Source organism: Coffea arabica, chromosome 1e (genome assembly GCF_036785885.1).
Source record: "Coffea arabica cultivar ET-39 chromosome 1e, Coffea Arabica ET-39 HiFi, whole genome shotgun sequence".
Classification (NCBI taxonomy): Eukaryota; Viridiplantae; Streptophyta; class Magnoliopsida; order Gentianales; family Rubiaceae; genus Coffea; species Coffea arabica.
The window spans coordinates 48,618,459-48,630,209 of NC_092311.1; the positions used below are offsets into that span (position 1 = coordinate 48,618,459).

Below are 11,751 nucleotides of genomic sequence, written 5' to 3' on the forward strand. Positions count from 1 at the left end.
GAATAAATGAATTAATAGGGGAAAAAATGGCGACAAATAAAATAAAATAAAACAATTAGGTCTGCGCTTAAATAAGCTCTTATATTATTGTTTCATCACGGAAAACCCCCTTCCAGTTTTATAGTAACAGTTTACACAGAAATCCTACGACTATAGCAGATGGATGGTGAAGTCTCTGAAATGTTAAGGAGCACCTGAGTAGAACTCAAAATGCTCGTGTTGATTGACAGCAGCTTCCTGTTTGGGCGTCAGGGGTGGGAAAAGACAGAAAGAGCTGCATGAAATTGTTCAGTGAAGGCTCATATATATATAGGATCTTCTTACATTGGTTCTCATGGTACATGCATATACTTCACTCTCCGTGAGTCTATACAGCACGATATGCTGCTGAGCAAGTATAGAGAGTATATGCTGCGTGGTATACTTCACTCGATGTCTCTGTATACCTCAGTAGCTGAGCATAATGCCATCATGGCTTTCCTTGGTGCTATATATGTGAACTCAATGACAAAGCACAGTACAAAGCCTCTGAAGTTCTGCTGTATTGTTTGGGTTTTGCAATGTGTAAAAACCACTTTTATGGTTTGACAAGCATGTCATATTCACCTGGTTTTGCAGTTGGCTCGACTGCAGTAGTATTCAACAGAGAAAAGGATCAATGAAAATGATAAAATCAAGAAACAGCAGCTGATAAAAAGGATTAGGATTAACTGCACTTTTTCCCTCTGAATTTGGCCCCTTGTAAACTTTACTCCCCGAACTCTACATATATACCCTTGTAGTTGTAGTTAACTTGTTAAGATGAAATTATATTTTGCATGACCAGAATATTCCTAACTAATTCTTGAGCACGTATAACAATTGCAACATAATAAATGACTATTTTTTCAATATTTAAACACAATCAAGCCATGCATTCAACTTTTTAGTAATAAAAAAAAATTAGAAAATCTGTAAAAAGGAAGTCCAAGCAACTTAATGCATTTATTGCTATGCCAATTGCACTACTTACTTTCGATGAAATAGAATGAATGGGTACATTTGAATGAAGATTATTTGACTATTAACCCAAAAAGATTCTGAGCAGTGTATATGTAAAAATCCAAACTAGGAGGCTTTCACACAAAGTATTATGCAATGATGCCTTAAGATAAGATAATATCATAACATAATACCGATGGCTTGGTTACAAGATTAGATATCCAGAGGTGGGCTTAAATTAACACAGGCATTTGACGCTGATGCATGGTGGATGAGATGAACCGATAAAGAAAGTCGGATCATGAAGAAAGTTCAAACTGACAAAATGGAGAAATATGTATTACCGAGCAACGGACTGGTCCGCAAGCCCAAAAAGGGCTAGGGATGCAGCTCAAATAGTGACACCAATGACAGTGATCATTCCCATCAGCGCCTCCCAGGAGCAGGCCCAGGCCGACGGCAAATCTAGCACGGGAACATTGAAAAAGTACACAAGTTTAGCCTTACCACGCAAGAGCTAGCAAGGAACATGCGAAAGCTGCATGAGTTCAGAAATTGTCAACTCCATTTATGGAATCCTAGTAACAGCAAAAACTCAATAATCTCCATGATGGCAGAGTTTTTTTGAATGTCAAGTCAACACTTTCCACCAACATATTTAGTGAAACATTTCTGAAGGCTCTTGGCCTCTTTGTTAATATAAGATGTCAAATTCTATATATGCAGTAAATGACTTTGCTCTAAGGCCTGTTAATCAGCATTGTTAATTAAAGAATGAGTTTCCAACTGATGCCACAATACATTTTTGTCATTATATAGGACAAAAGAGCAATCTCAAGCCATGCGATTTCTGGACATGAATTAAAGGAATGGCGAGACTTACTCTGCAATGAGTAGTAGCAGAGCGAGGATCAAGAATATGTACTGATATGCTTTGTACTTGGACGTGTTTTTGCTATAGTAACCTGGAGGAGCATTTCTTTGGTTTACCCATCCAAACTGAGGACGGATTAGGAGAATAAATCCAAGTAAAAATCCCGTCACAAATCCTCCAAGATGTGCAAAGTTGTCCACATGGGGGAGGATTCCAACTGCTAGATTGATAATGATGATGAGGACGAGAGTCGACAGGGCTGCACACTAAGAAAAACAGCAAATTGTGAGCTATCGTCCCTTCTTGAAATGAAAAATGTACGACTTTCACTGGGAAAAAAGCGAAAACACGCCGAGTTGAATGTAGCAGAGATACCTTGTTCTCGTATATCGTCCAATTTATGAGGAGTTCAGAAAGCATGGCGCCAAGTAAACCAAACAATGCCCCGGAGGCACCAACTGAGATGGTTGTCCTCACAAACAAAGAAGACAATAAACTTCCACCAATTCCAGATATTACATACACCAGCCCAATGCGCGCTGCAGAAGATTAACGCACGCAGGGTGACAAAGCAAGAATGACATAGCACATGTAGCCTTGCACAAGTATTCAAACAAAATTTCCGAATTCTATTTAGTACTTAATTCTTTTGGAATCATACAACATATTTTAAACCAATCCATCACAACAGTTGAGTGCACATAAGCTCTGTAAACAGAAAAAAGCAACTTGAGAAAATCAGCAAATACAATCTCCAAGAATGACATCTATGAGAAAAGAAGTTGCAAAGGATGGGCATACCAAAGCCAAACTCCTGCTCTAGCCGAACGCCAACAAAGATGAGACTCAACATATTGGCAAGAACATGGAACACCCCGGCATGTAGCCACATGCAAGAGGCCAACCGCCACACCTGGTGTCCATCAACCACGCTCTTGACATCTAGAGCCCCCAGTTTCAGCAGTCTGATCAGCAAACAAGAAAACGGCACAGTTTCAAGGTTCTCCACAAAGAAAAGGAACTTCTCTAGATCATTGTTTAACTGCATCATAATAATAATAATAATAACTAGATGCTTCCCTGATGGTAGCGTTGGTAATTGGGTATGTACCTCTAATGTTCGACATTTAACTGAGTACCCTCTAACGTCAAACAGTTGGGAAATTGAGAAAGAATTCATTCACAAAATGTTTCCTTCATGCTCCATGAAACTCGAAAATACCACCTTGATTTTACAATTGTCCAAACAAGTAAAGTATTTTAATCATAATGGTATTGTACTACAGTTATACTACATGTGATGAACCACGGAAACAGGCTAATAAGCACCGCTATCTGTTATTCATGACGGGCTAATCAACAAAAGCAAAAATGCAAGAAAAAGCTCATGCATGAAATAAAAAGGAGCAAGAAAGAAGTCTCTCTCACGTAGCAGCGGAGGGACCGAGCAAGGGGTTCTCTTTGGTGCTCTGGAAAGCAAACCGGTCCAACAGGGACCTCCCTATGCAATTCTCAGAGTTGCGGGGACAATCATTGAGGTACATTGCGTAGACAAAGATGGCAACGTTGACAAGAACAATGGTAGGGACAAACCAAGGGATCCATTTCTTGAAAAGCCGATGACTGCGAGGCCGTTGAGGAGGACGATGAGGTGGTGGATGGAAGTTCTGCTGGTGATTAGGAGGACGTGGAATAACAACCGCCGGATTTAAGTCAGAGCGAGGCTGGATCTTGATCTCCACTTTGTCCGACTCCGATGACGAGCTGGTTTTAGCCCTCCCCATCGCAGCCGGCCGGCCTTGTCAAAGCTAGGAGATCAGTTGATTGGTTGGCGGCTGCAAATTTTTTATTAATGAAAGGCAGTCATGTTTTTTTTTTTTATTTCCTTCTTTTTTCTTTAATTTTTAGCTGGCGCTGAAGTATTTGCATTGTATGATTACCATTGGAGCTCGGAGACAACGGTTTGAAGGACTATGGATGATTTGAATGGACAAGGCACCCTGTCGCCTATTATGGGTTCATTTCAGCTATATTTAGTGTGCGTGAGAGAGAAACATGAAATCAGGCCAAGCCTTTGGTTTGTAACATTTTTCTTAATTTACCAATTTCCCCTTCATTTCAGCTACATGTTACATAGTGTCTTACCAGTGACATGTTAAAATATTTTTCCACCAAGGTGTGGACCATGGATTACAGAATTGGTCATTATGCAGAGCAGAAGGGAGAGGAAGAGTTTTATCTTCCGTCTTCCAATAATAAGTAAATGAAGAGGCTCTCTGCCCAATTTGGATTGGATGAGACAGCAACGACAAACTGAGCGAGACTAAAAGGTTTGGTACGTTGTGATTCTAGGCAACTTTTCTTATTGATGATTTGGACAACCATTAACAATGCTCAATGGTCCTAATTCAATCTCAACACACACACTCTCTCTCCCTCTGTTTTTCTCACTCTTTTTCTATCCAACGAAGTTTTCCCATTTCAAAGTTTTTCCTGAGAGGCCTTGGGCAAATTTTCGCACCCTGACCTGATTCCAAGTATATTCTTATTACAAACCCGATATCTAGGTGTTCTGTTAGCGTTTTCTTTCGGGCCATGAGCTCTCCTCTGGGTTAAAGACTTTGATGTGCCATGGCCATAGGAGAAGGGCCTTACCAAGAAATTTGTACACGAATTCAGCGGAAGAAGATGGATATCTAGATGGGTTTGACGTACCATAGCCATTGGAGAAGGGCCTTACCAAGAAATTTGTACAGGAATTCAGCGGAAGTAGATGGATGGTTCGATCACTGCAATGTTACGCAACAAAATTTGGTTTGTTTTCTGTGCTTTGTTCGTTTTCTGGTTCTTGTTGCTCTATGGTTTTGATTGGTCTTTCCTTCCCGGACTTGCAACAATATCCCACGAAAAATCTATTCAATCTCTTGATCCAAATTCTATTCGTGTTACCGATAACCATGAAGGGAAGGAGGATGTTACGTCTAATTTGATGAATGCCACGAATTTTGGAGTAGATAATTCAGGGAATACCACAAATGCTGTTGCTGGTACCAAAGAAAAAAAGTTCAATGATTGGTCGACAGAGGATGAAGTGAGTGAAGACGTTGATGATCTTGAGAAAGAATTGGAACCAATTTTTCTCAAAGATGATGCCAATCGAGAGAAAGAAGAACAACAGAATAAATGCAGAGGACGGTATATTTATGTTCATGACCTGCCGAGTCGGTTCAACGATGACTTGCTTAAGCAGTGCAAATCCTTGAATAAATGGACTGATATGTGCCAGTATTTTGTGAATAATGGGCTTGGATCTGAACTTGGAAATCCAGCCAAAATTTTTTCAAGAACCGGTTGGTTTAACACTCATCAATTCTCTCTGGAAGTCATTTTCCACAACCGAATGAAACAGTACGAGTGCTTGACAAATGACTCGTCAGAAGCTGCCGCTGTTTATGTGCCGTATTATGCAGGACTCGATGTTTCTCGGCATTTATGGGGTTCGAATGCGTCTGTCAGAGACTCTGATTCGCTGAGTCTTATAAAGTGGCTGAGAGAAAGACCAGAGTGGGACGTAATGTGGGGCAGAGATCATTTCATGGTTGCGGGCAGAATTACTTGGGATTTTAGAAGAGGGATTGATGATGATAATCATTGGGGTAACAAGTTAATGGTGCTGCCTGAATCAAAGAACATGACCATGTTAACAATCGAATCGAGCCCTTGGAACAGCAATGACTTCGCGATCCCTTATCCAACATATTTTCATCCCTGGACTGACAATGATATAGTCCAATGGCAGAACAGAATGAGGAAACAGAAGAGGAAGTCCTTGTTTTGCTTTGCAGGGGCGCCGCGGCCAAACATAGAAGATTCCATACGAGGTGAGGTCATGAATCAGTGCAAATCATCCAACCGAAGGTGCTGTTTGATGGAATGCTCCGACCAGAGAAACAAATGCCAAAAGCCAGTTCACATTATGAAGATGTTTCAAAACTCGGTCTTCTGCCTACAGCCTCCAGGGGATTCATTTACCAGGAGATCAACTTTTGATTCGATTTTGGCCGGCTGCATACCGGTCTTTTTCACTCCAGCTTCTGGTTATGTGCAGTACCTGTGGCATTTGCCTAGAGATTTCAACAAGTATTCGGTGCTCATACCCGAAGATGATGTGAAAAACAGGCGCGTAAGCATTGAAAAGAAACTGTCTCAAATTTCCAAGTCACGGGTGTCAGCAATGAGGGAGGAGGTGATAAAGCTTATTCCCAATGTAACGTACGCAGATCCAAGGTCCAGATGGCAAAAGTTTGAAGATGCATTTGATTTAACGGTAAAAGGAGTTCTTGAGAGGCTAGAATCATTGAGGCAAGAGATGGAGGAGGGGAAGAATGCTAGTCTGAGTTATGACGAAGAAGACAGTTGGAAGTATTTTACCTTCGGAAAAGTTGATAAGCATGAATGGGATCATTTCTTTTTAAGAGCTGACAGATCGAAGTACTACTAATTTGTCCTTGGATTTAGAAACAGGATTAGATAGGAAGAAAATGAGAGTTAGCATTCTACTATTCTTTGTGACTTAAATTTGATATGGTGGTTGTTAGTTTTTCTTTTTGGTAGTTTTAGTAGAGATATCGATGTAGCTTTAACAGGTGCAAGTTCTTCACTGAGTTTTTCTGGATTGTGTTACTGTTAACTTTTGGGATGATTGTTGTAGAGTGCTCGTATCCTATGCTTTCTTCCCGACATCCCATATTATCCCATGAACTGCTTATATTTTGAGTTTTGTTAATTTCAGCGCAACAAACACTCGCTTGAAGCGTGTGTCATTAAACATTTCTTGTTCACTTTGATTCATTCCGCCAACCAACCATGTGTTGCTATGTTTCTTAGTGATAGATTGTGCCCTAATAAATATCACCGGCGTTTGTAGTCCAACGGTTAGGATAATTGCCTTCCAAGCAATAGACCCGGTTCGACCCCCGGCAGACGCATCCCACATTTGGTTTGGTCCTTTTCACAATTTCCGCAACCAATGATCTCAAATAAATCATTCAAATAAACTCTTATCCAAACAAACTCATTGTTTTCATTGGATCATTTTTTCCTTCAATGCAGAAAGGCAGGAGATATATGGAAAATGACCCCCCTTCAACGGGATGGATTATATTTTTTTTATCAGTTTTGTCAATTGACTTTTGCTGATTAAATAAATCTAATCCCAGAACTAACCTCAAAAGCCGGCCAACTCTTGAGACAGTCCCAGAGACTTATCTACCCAACTCTTGGATTATATGACTACACAAAAAATTCAAGAGTTGGTGGACAAGACCGTCAAAAGCAAAGAGAAGAAAGAATGGCATAAAACAGTGGATATGCTATGCCAAACTCAACACACAGGTGAGCATTTCAGAAATAGAAGCAACTTTTGGACAAGAACAAAGGTATGTAGAAGAAGAAAATATACTGAAAATAGGTGTGGAAGTAGGATAACACAAGGAAGGTCAAAATATGGGAATTAGGGTTTCTGCTGAAAATAACCAGAATCAGTTGCAAGCAGCATGGAAATAGAGGGAAATAAGTACTAGTTCTATGATTCTAGACTACCTGCAGGCCTTTAAATTGGCCTTGAGTAACGTGAAGGAACAAGGGTGGGAGAGTTTTAAAGTCCACACATCTTGCAATCAAGTCCCAAGCCTAATCAAAGAACCATCCTCAATTGACATCAAAATTTCTACACACCTGCAGGACATCAGAGATTTGCTCAATGTTTAGGAAATGTTTATTTGATTGTTCATATATTAAACATAATAGATTAAGTAAAAGATTGAGCAAACTTGTTCAAAATATAGCTTTTGATGAGGAATTTTTAAATTCTAGGTATCTTAGTGCACTTTTGTACAGCTCATATCAAATCCTTACTCATTATTTAAGGAGGAGCCAAAGAGGCTAATATAGCTTTTGACAAGGAATTCCTAAATTTTAGGTATTTTAATACATTTTTGTATAACTTATATCGAGTCCTTACTCATTATTTTTTTCCCTACAGATAGAATTCAAACTCCTGACCTACAACACAAAGAATGATTTAATCCCTTTTTTATGGCTCTGAGCCAAAGCTCAGTGGTTGAGCCCTTACTCATTAAGTATATACTGTATATTGTACTTTTACTATTAATAAAATCTTCTACCGTTTCACGTAAAAAATTTATATTCAGAATCAAGATACGGTGCTGTAAGCTTTCCCATTCCGGCCCGACAATATCCGTTCCACAAAAATCAGATATTTGCGCGCGAAATCAAACCACAACCTCCATGGGCATAATTGTCATATTGTCCAGTCTATAAAAACAAGGCACCTTCCCCACTCCACTTATAATAGCCACTAGTTATATCCACGCTCATAAAAACATTTCGGTTTCCATTTGCAGCTTATCATTGGCTTCTGAGTGTTGGCTGATGGCCGGCACGTGCTCACCGGTCAAGCCTCACGTGATAGTATCATCGACGGCTATTGAACTTACCAGAAATTCGCGTGTCGGAGCTCCGTCATCCGTCCGGTATTCAGCTCGGAGATCCGTCTTCGCCTCGCCTGATGACCTCCTGCCCCTCGCCGACGGTCCGTCGTGTATATTCGTCGGTCCGATTGAAACTGCCAGTAAAGAAACCCTAGAAGCTCTCTATTGTCAAGTAGGTTTTGGAAGTTAGTAACTTTTTTTTTTCTCATTTTACTCCATTACTTCCAATTTCCGCGAATAATTTGATCTCTAATTTTTTGGTTACTTTTAGGCTAGGGATTCATATTATAATGGTACGCCGTTGATTGTAGATGACATGTTTGATAGAGTTGAGGTACCTCTCCCTCTACCTATGTATTTTCCTTTTTGAAAAAAAAAAAAACTTGAATTGTGTGGATTAGATTATGTGTTCTGATTTGGAAATATATGACTGCTGAAACAGCTGAAGTTGCGGTGGTATGGTTCGAAATATGTAGTGAAGTATCCGAGGTGTAGTCTTAGGCGGCAATCAACCTATGCTGACGCTGAGGTAATTTTTTAAATAAAAATAATTCGAGTTCATGGGCTAAGGCATTATGTTTTTGTGTTTGTGGAAATAATGGAAATTCGTTTGAGTCGAACGCATTTTTTTACTTGTAAGTTTAAAAAAGGTGTCTTGAGAATTGTCTGAATAAAACTTTTGTCAGCTGCTCCACTAATGTAGAATTAAGAGTATGCGAACTCTATTCAGTAAATTATTTTCACGCTCTCAAGCGTCGTCATTCATGTGTGTATGATTTGTGATGCATCTTAACTACAAACAGCAAATCCTGATTTACCACATCCAAGTTCTTGGGAAATCTTAGTTTGCTCTGTAGTTTAAGTTGCTTAATAATACTAAACTAAACAAGATGTTGTCTCTTTGATTTGATATTTTATTCTATGCGTGGGGTGGGTTTGGGTCTAGCAAGGGTTTGTACAAGCAGACTATTGTTGCTGAATATAAGTTGTAAGATGTTGGTCCTTGAGTGGAATTGTGCTTCTTCGCTTCCCTTGAATATTTGACATGGATGTAGGGCAGGAAGATCCTTCACAGGCGTTTGCATTAGCGAGCATATGGCTTTTGATTCTTGGTTTTGGTGGTTCAGTCTTTCTGCTTCCTGTTATATACACCCTTGGTCAAGCTTATCATCAAGATGCATTTCACTCTGCAACTTCACACACCAGTCAAGCTTCTATGCTACAGTTCCTTACTATACTTAATGGCATGATGTACATGGCATTGGGATCCATAATAGGTGTTCCAATTGCTTCAGCATCAGGTAATCAGTTTGGTGTCATTGGTTCTTTATGCTCGCTGGACTTCTTTGTCTGGTTTATTACGCTTGAGACTTCTGTATGAGCTATGCATATGGTTGCATTTTGTTGAAATTTAGGAATGGATGTAGTACATTAAACCCTTGTTTGGTGAACTGTCAAGTTATGTGCCTGAGTGTGCTTGCTTTAGTCTACTATGCATTAAGTCTCGTACCTTGTGTGACATTTGTTCAGTTCTGTGGTATTAATCGTGTTTAAAACAAAAATTGTATTTTGTTTCTTTACTTCCTTGAACTATTTCTCTTCCTATTAATGACTCTCTCCTCCATTCAAGTCTTGCTTTTCCAAATTGTCATATGGCAGAAACTCTTTTTACTATGGGTTTTAATCGGCTGGAATGGGAGATTTGGACTGAAAACATTCAAGCAACTTTCTTGGTTTTATACATTCTGTATCCTGACATGAGAAAAAGATGTAAAGCACTTCAGAGTTTTCTTTTTTCTTTTTTATTTTTTTAAAGATAATAGAAATTGTTGGCTGCTATAATTTTGGTTTATTGAGACAGAGTTATTAAGAACGTGAGACTATTTGCATAACAAGCAATGTAGATATATCTGAATTTAATGATCTGATATTTTGGCTTGTCAAACATGATTTGGTTTTAGTAATATTGGGCTTCAAAACTTTTTTGCTTTTGATATCCTAAGATCTGGTTGAATAAAATAATTTCCTGTAATGATGTAAGGCAGATCATAATTTACTTCCTTAAACATGAATTGTGTGGTTATTTGGATATGCATGGAATTTGATATTCATTAGTTAAGAATGGAGTTGAAGGCAATCTAAAAAAAATAATGTATTGGTTGTTCATATCTGGGATATGAGACTACATAATCTTTGTTTATTATAACTTATTGAATGTGCTTTATATTTTTCATTTCTTTTTCTGTCATCTTATCAGGCATATGTGGTAATTAATACTGTTTGCTCCTGCTGTCCAATTCTTTGTGCTTGTGGGAGAATCTTATTTTTGTTTTTAACTCTCTTGATGTATCATTAAAGGAAGCAGAAGAACAGATATACACTTGTTTCTGTCTTGTTATTCCCCAAATGTTTTGTAACTTAAAACCTTATTGCAGTTGGAGCATTGCAAGGGATTTGGAAGAATGACTTGGTCGCGCTAAAAGGGGTTTGCCCAAATTGTGGTGAGGAGGTCAGTATAAAGTAAACATGGTGAACCCTTTTGCACATTGCTTTCTCATTCAGTTGTTGGCGTGGATTTTTCGGTCTGATGACTGGACTGTACAACCATCAAATATTGCTTTTAGAGCTGTAATCGCATTCATCTTTACAGGTTTTTGCATTTGTTAGATCTGATCAGTCCAAGCTTTCCCGCCACAGATCAGAATGCCATGTGTGTGAGAGCTTCATAGAATTCCGCACAAGGGTTGAGGTACAAATAGTTTGGGATTAACAGGATGTTCTACAGAATCATGCTGCAAATTCCATAAGTGCCCTCACCCCACCTCCCACACCCTGATCAGAAAAGTCATAGGTTTATGTTCTTTTGTTCGCAACTAGGAATATTAAAGAAAAAGCCATTTGTCCTCAGCCTAAAAATGCAGCAGTAGTTCTTATATTCCATTAAACACCACTTGAAGAAAGACTGCATTTCGAACTTAAGTTTCTTGAAGCACTAAAATCTGCTCATGTTCTATTGCAGCAATCCATCTCAAGAGCAGATAGGCGGTGGGTTTATGGCCGGGTTTACTTGATTCGGCGGAGAGGCAGACGACACAAGTGGACGTAAAGGTGCATGTCAAAGATAGATGGATAGCCTTGTAAACTAATTTTTTCCCCATATCGGCAATTAGAGGACTTGGCCACGGGTTTGTGCTAATATAGAGACAACACCATGTCATGTAACACCATGTCATGTAAACATAGTTGAATTGCATAGTAAAGAGAAGCTTTTATATTCTGGAAAGAACAATCTTGTGTTGCACCCCACCCTGTTTGCGTTCAGGAGAATAGCCATGTATGTCGTCTTAGAGACTTGCTTGAATCGCTAGCGTTTGAAGTACGTTT

At 39.2% G+C, this 11,751-nt stretch overlaps 3 protein-coding genes and 1 non-coding gene across 6 annotated transcripts; 3 read left to right on the forward strand and 1 right to left on the reverse strand.

The window, feature by feature from the left end:
- Positions 1 to 69: 69 nt before the first annotated feature.
- On the reverse strand, positions 70 to 3,783 carry LOC113709867 (RHOMBOID-like protein 1). Its single transcript, XM_027232719.2, has 6 exons — positions 3,284 to 3,783; positions 2,657 to 2,820; positions 2,231 to 2,394; positions 1,865 to 2,121; positions 1,326 to 1,446; positions 70 to 627 (listed from the first exon to the last, which is right to left on the reverse strand). Exons 1-6 carry the CDS (start codon positions 3,637 to 3,639, stop codon positions 502 to 504), a joined length of 1,188 nt encoding a protein of 395 aa, XP_027088520.1. The 5' UTR covers positions 3,640 to 3,783; the 3' UTR covers positions 70 to 501.
- A 518-nt stretch (positions 3,784 to 4,301) lies between these two features.
- On the forward strand, positions 4,302 to 6,675 carry LOC113709856 (probable xyloglucan galactosyltransferase GT12). The gene has a single exon (XM_027232709.2). It carries the CDS (start codon positions 4,629 to 4,631, stop codon positions 6,354 to 6,356), a length of 1,728 nt encoding a protein of 575 aa, XP_027088510.1. The 5' UTR covers positions 4,302 to 4,628; the 3' UTR covers positions 6,357 to 6,675.
- A 97-nt stretch (positions 6,676 to 6,772) lies between these two features.
- TRNAG-UCC (transfer RNA glycine (anticodon UCC)) lies at positions 6,773 to 6,843 on the forward strand. The gene has a single exon. It is a non-coding gene; the product is annotated as a tRNA-Gly (tRNA).
- A 1,371-nt stretch (positions 6,844 to 8,214) lies between these two features.
- LOC113709876 (uncharacterized) lies at positions 8,215 to 11,656 on the forward strand. Of its 3 annotated transcripts, none has more exons than XM_027232730.2 (7): positions 8,215 to 8,539; positions 8,639 to 8,701; positions 8,810 to 8,896; positions 9,428 to 9,668; positions 10,803 to 10,887; positions 11,018 to 11,116; positions 11,387 to 11,550. In XM_027232730.2, the coding sequence occupies exons 1-6, from the start codon at positions 8,309 to 8,311 to the stop codon at positions 11,094 to 11,096; spliced, it is 786 nt and encodes a 261-aa protein (XP_027088531.1). In that variant the 5' UTR covers positions 8,215 to 8,308; the 3' UTR covers positions 11,097 to 11,116; positions 11,387 to 11,550. The 3 variants fall into 3 exon arrangements, with proteins under 3 accessions (XP_027088531.1, XP_071916339.1, XP_027088525.1); XM_027232724.2 differs by having other exon boundaries at positions 8,216 to 8,539; positions 10,803 to 10,876; positions 11,387 to 11,656; XM_072060238.1 differs by lacking the exon at positions 11,018 to 11,116 and having other exon boundaries at positions 10,803 to 10,876; positions 11,387 to 11,656.
- The last annotated feature ends 95 nt before the right edge of the window (positions 11,657 to 11,751 follow it).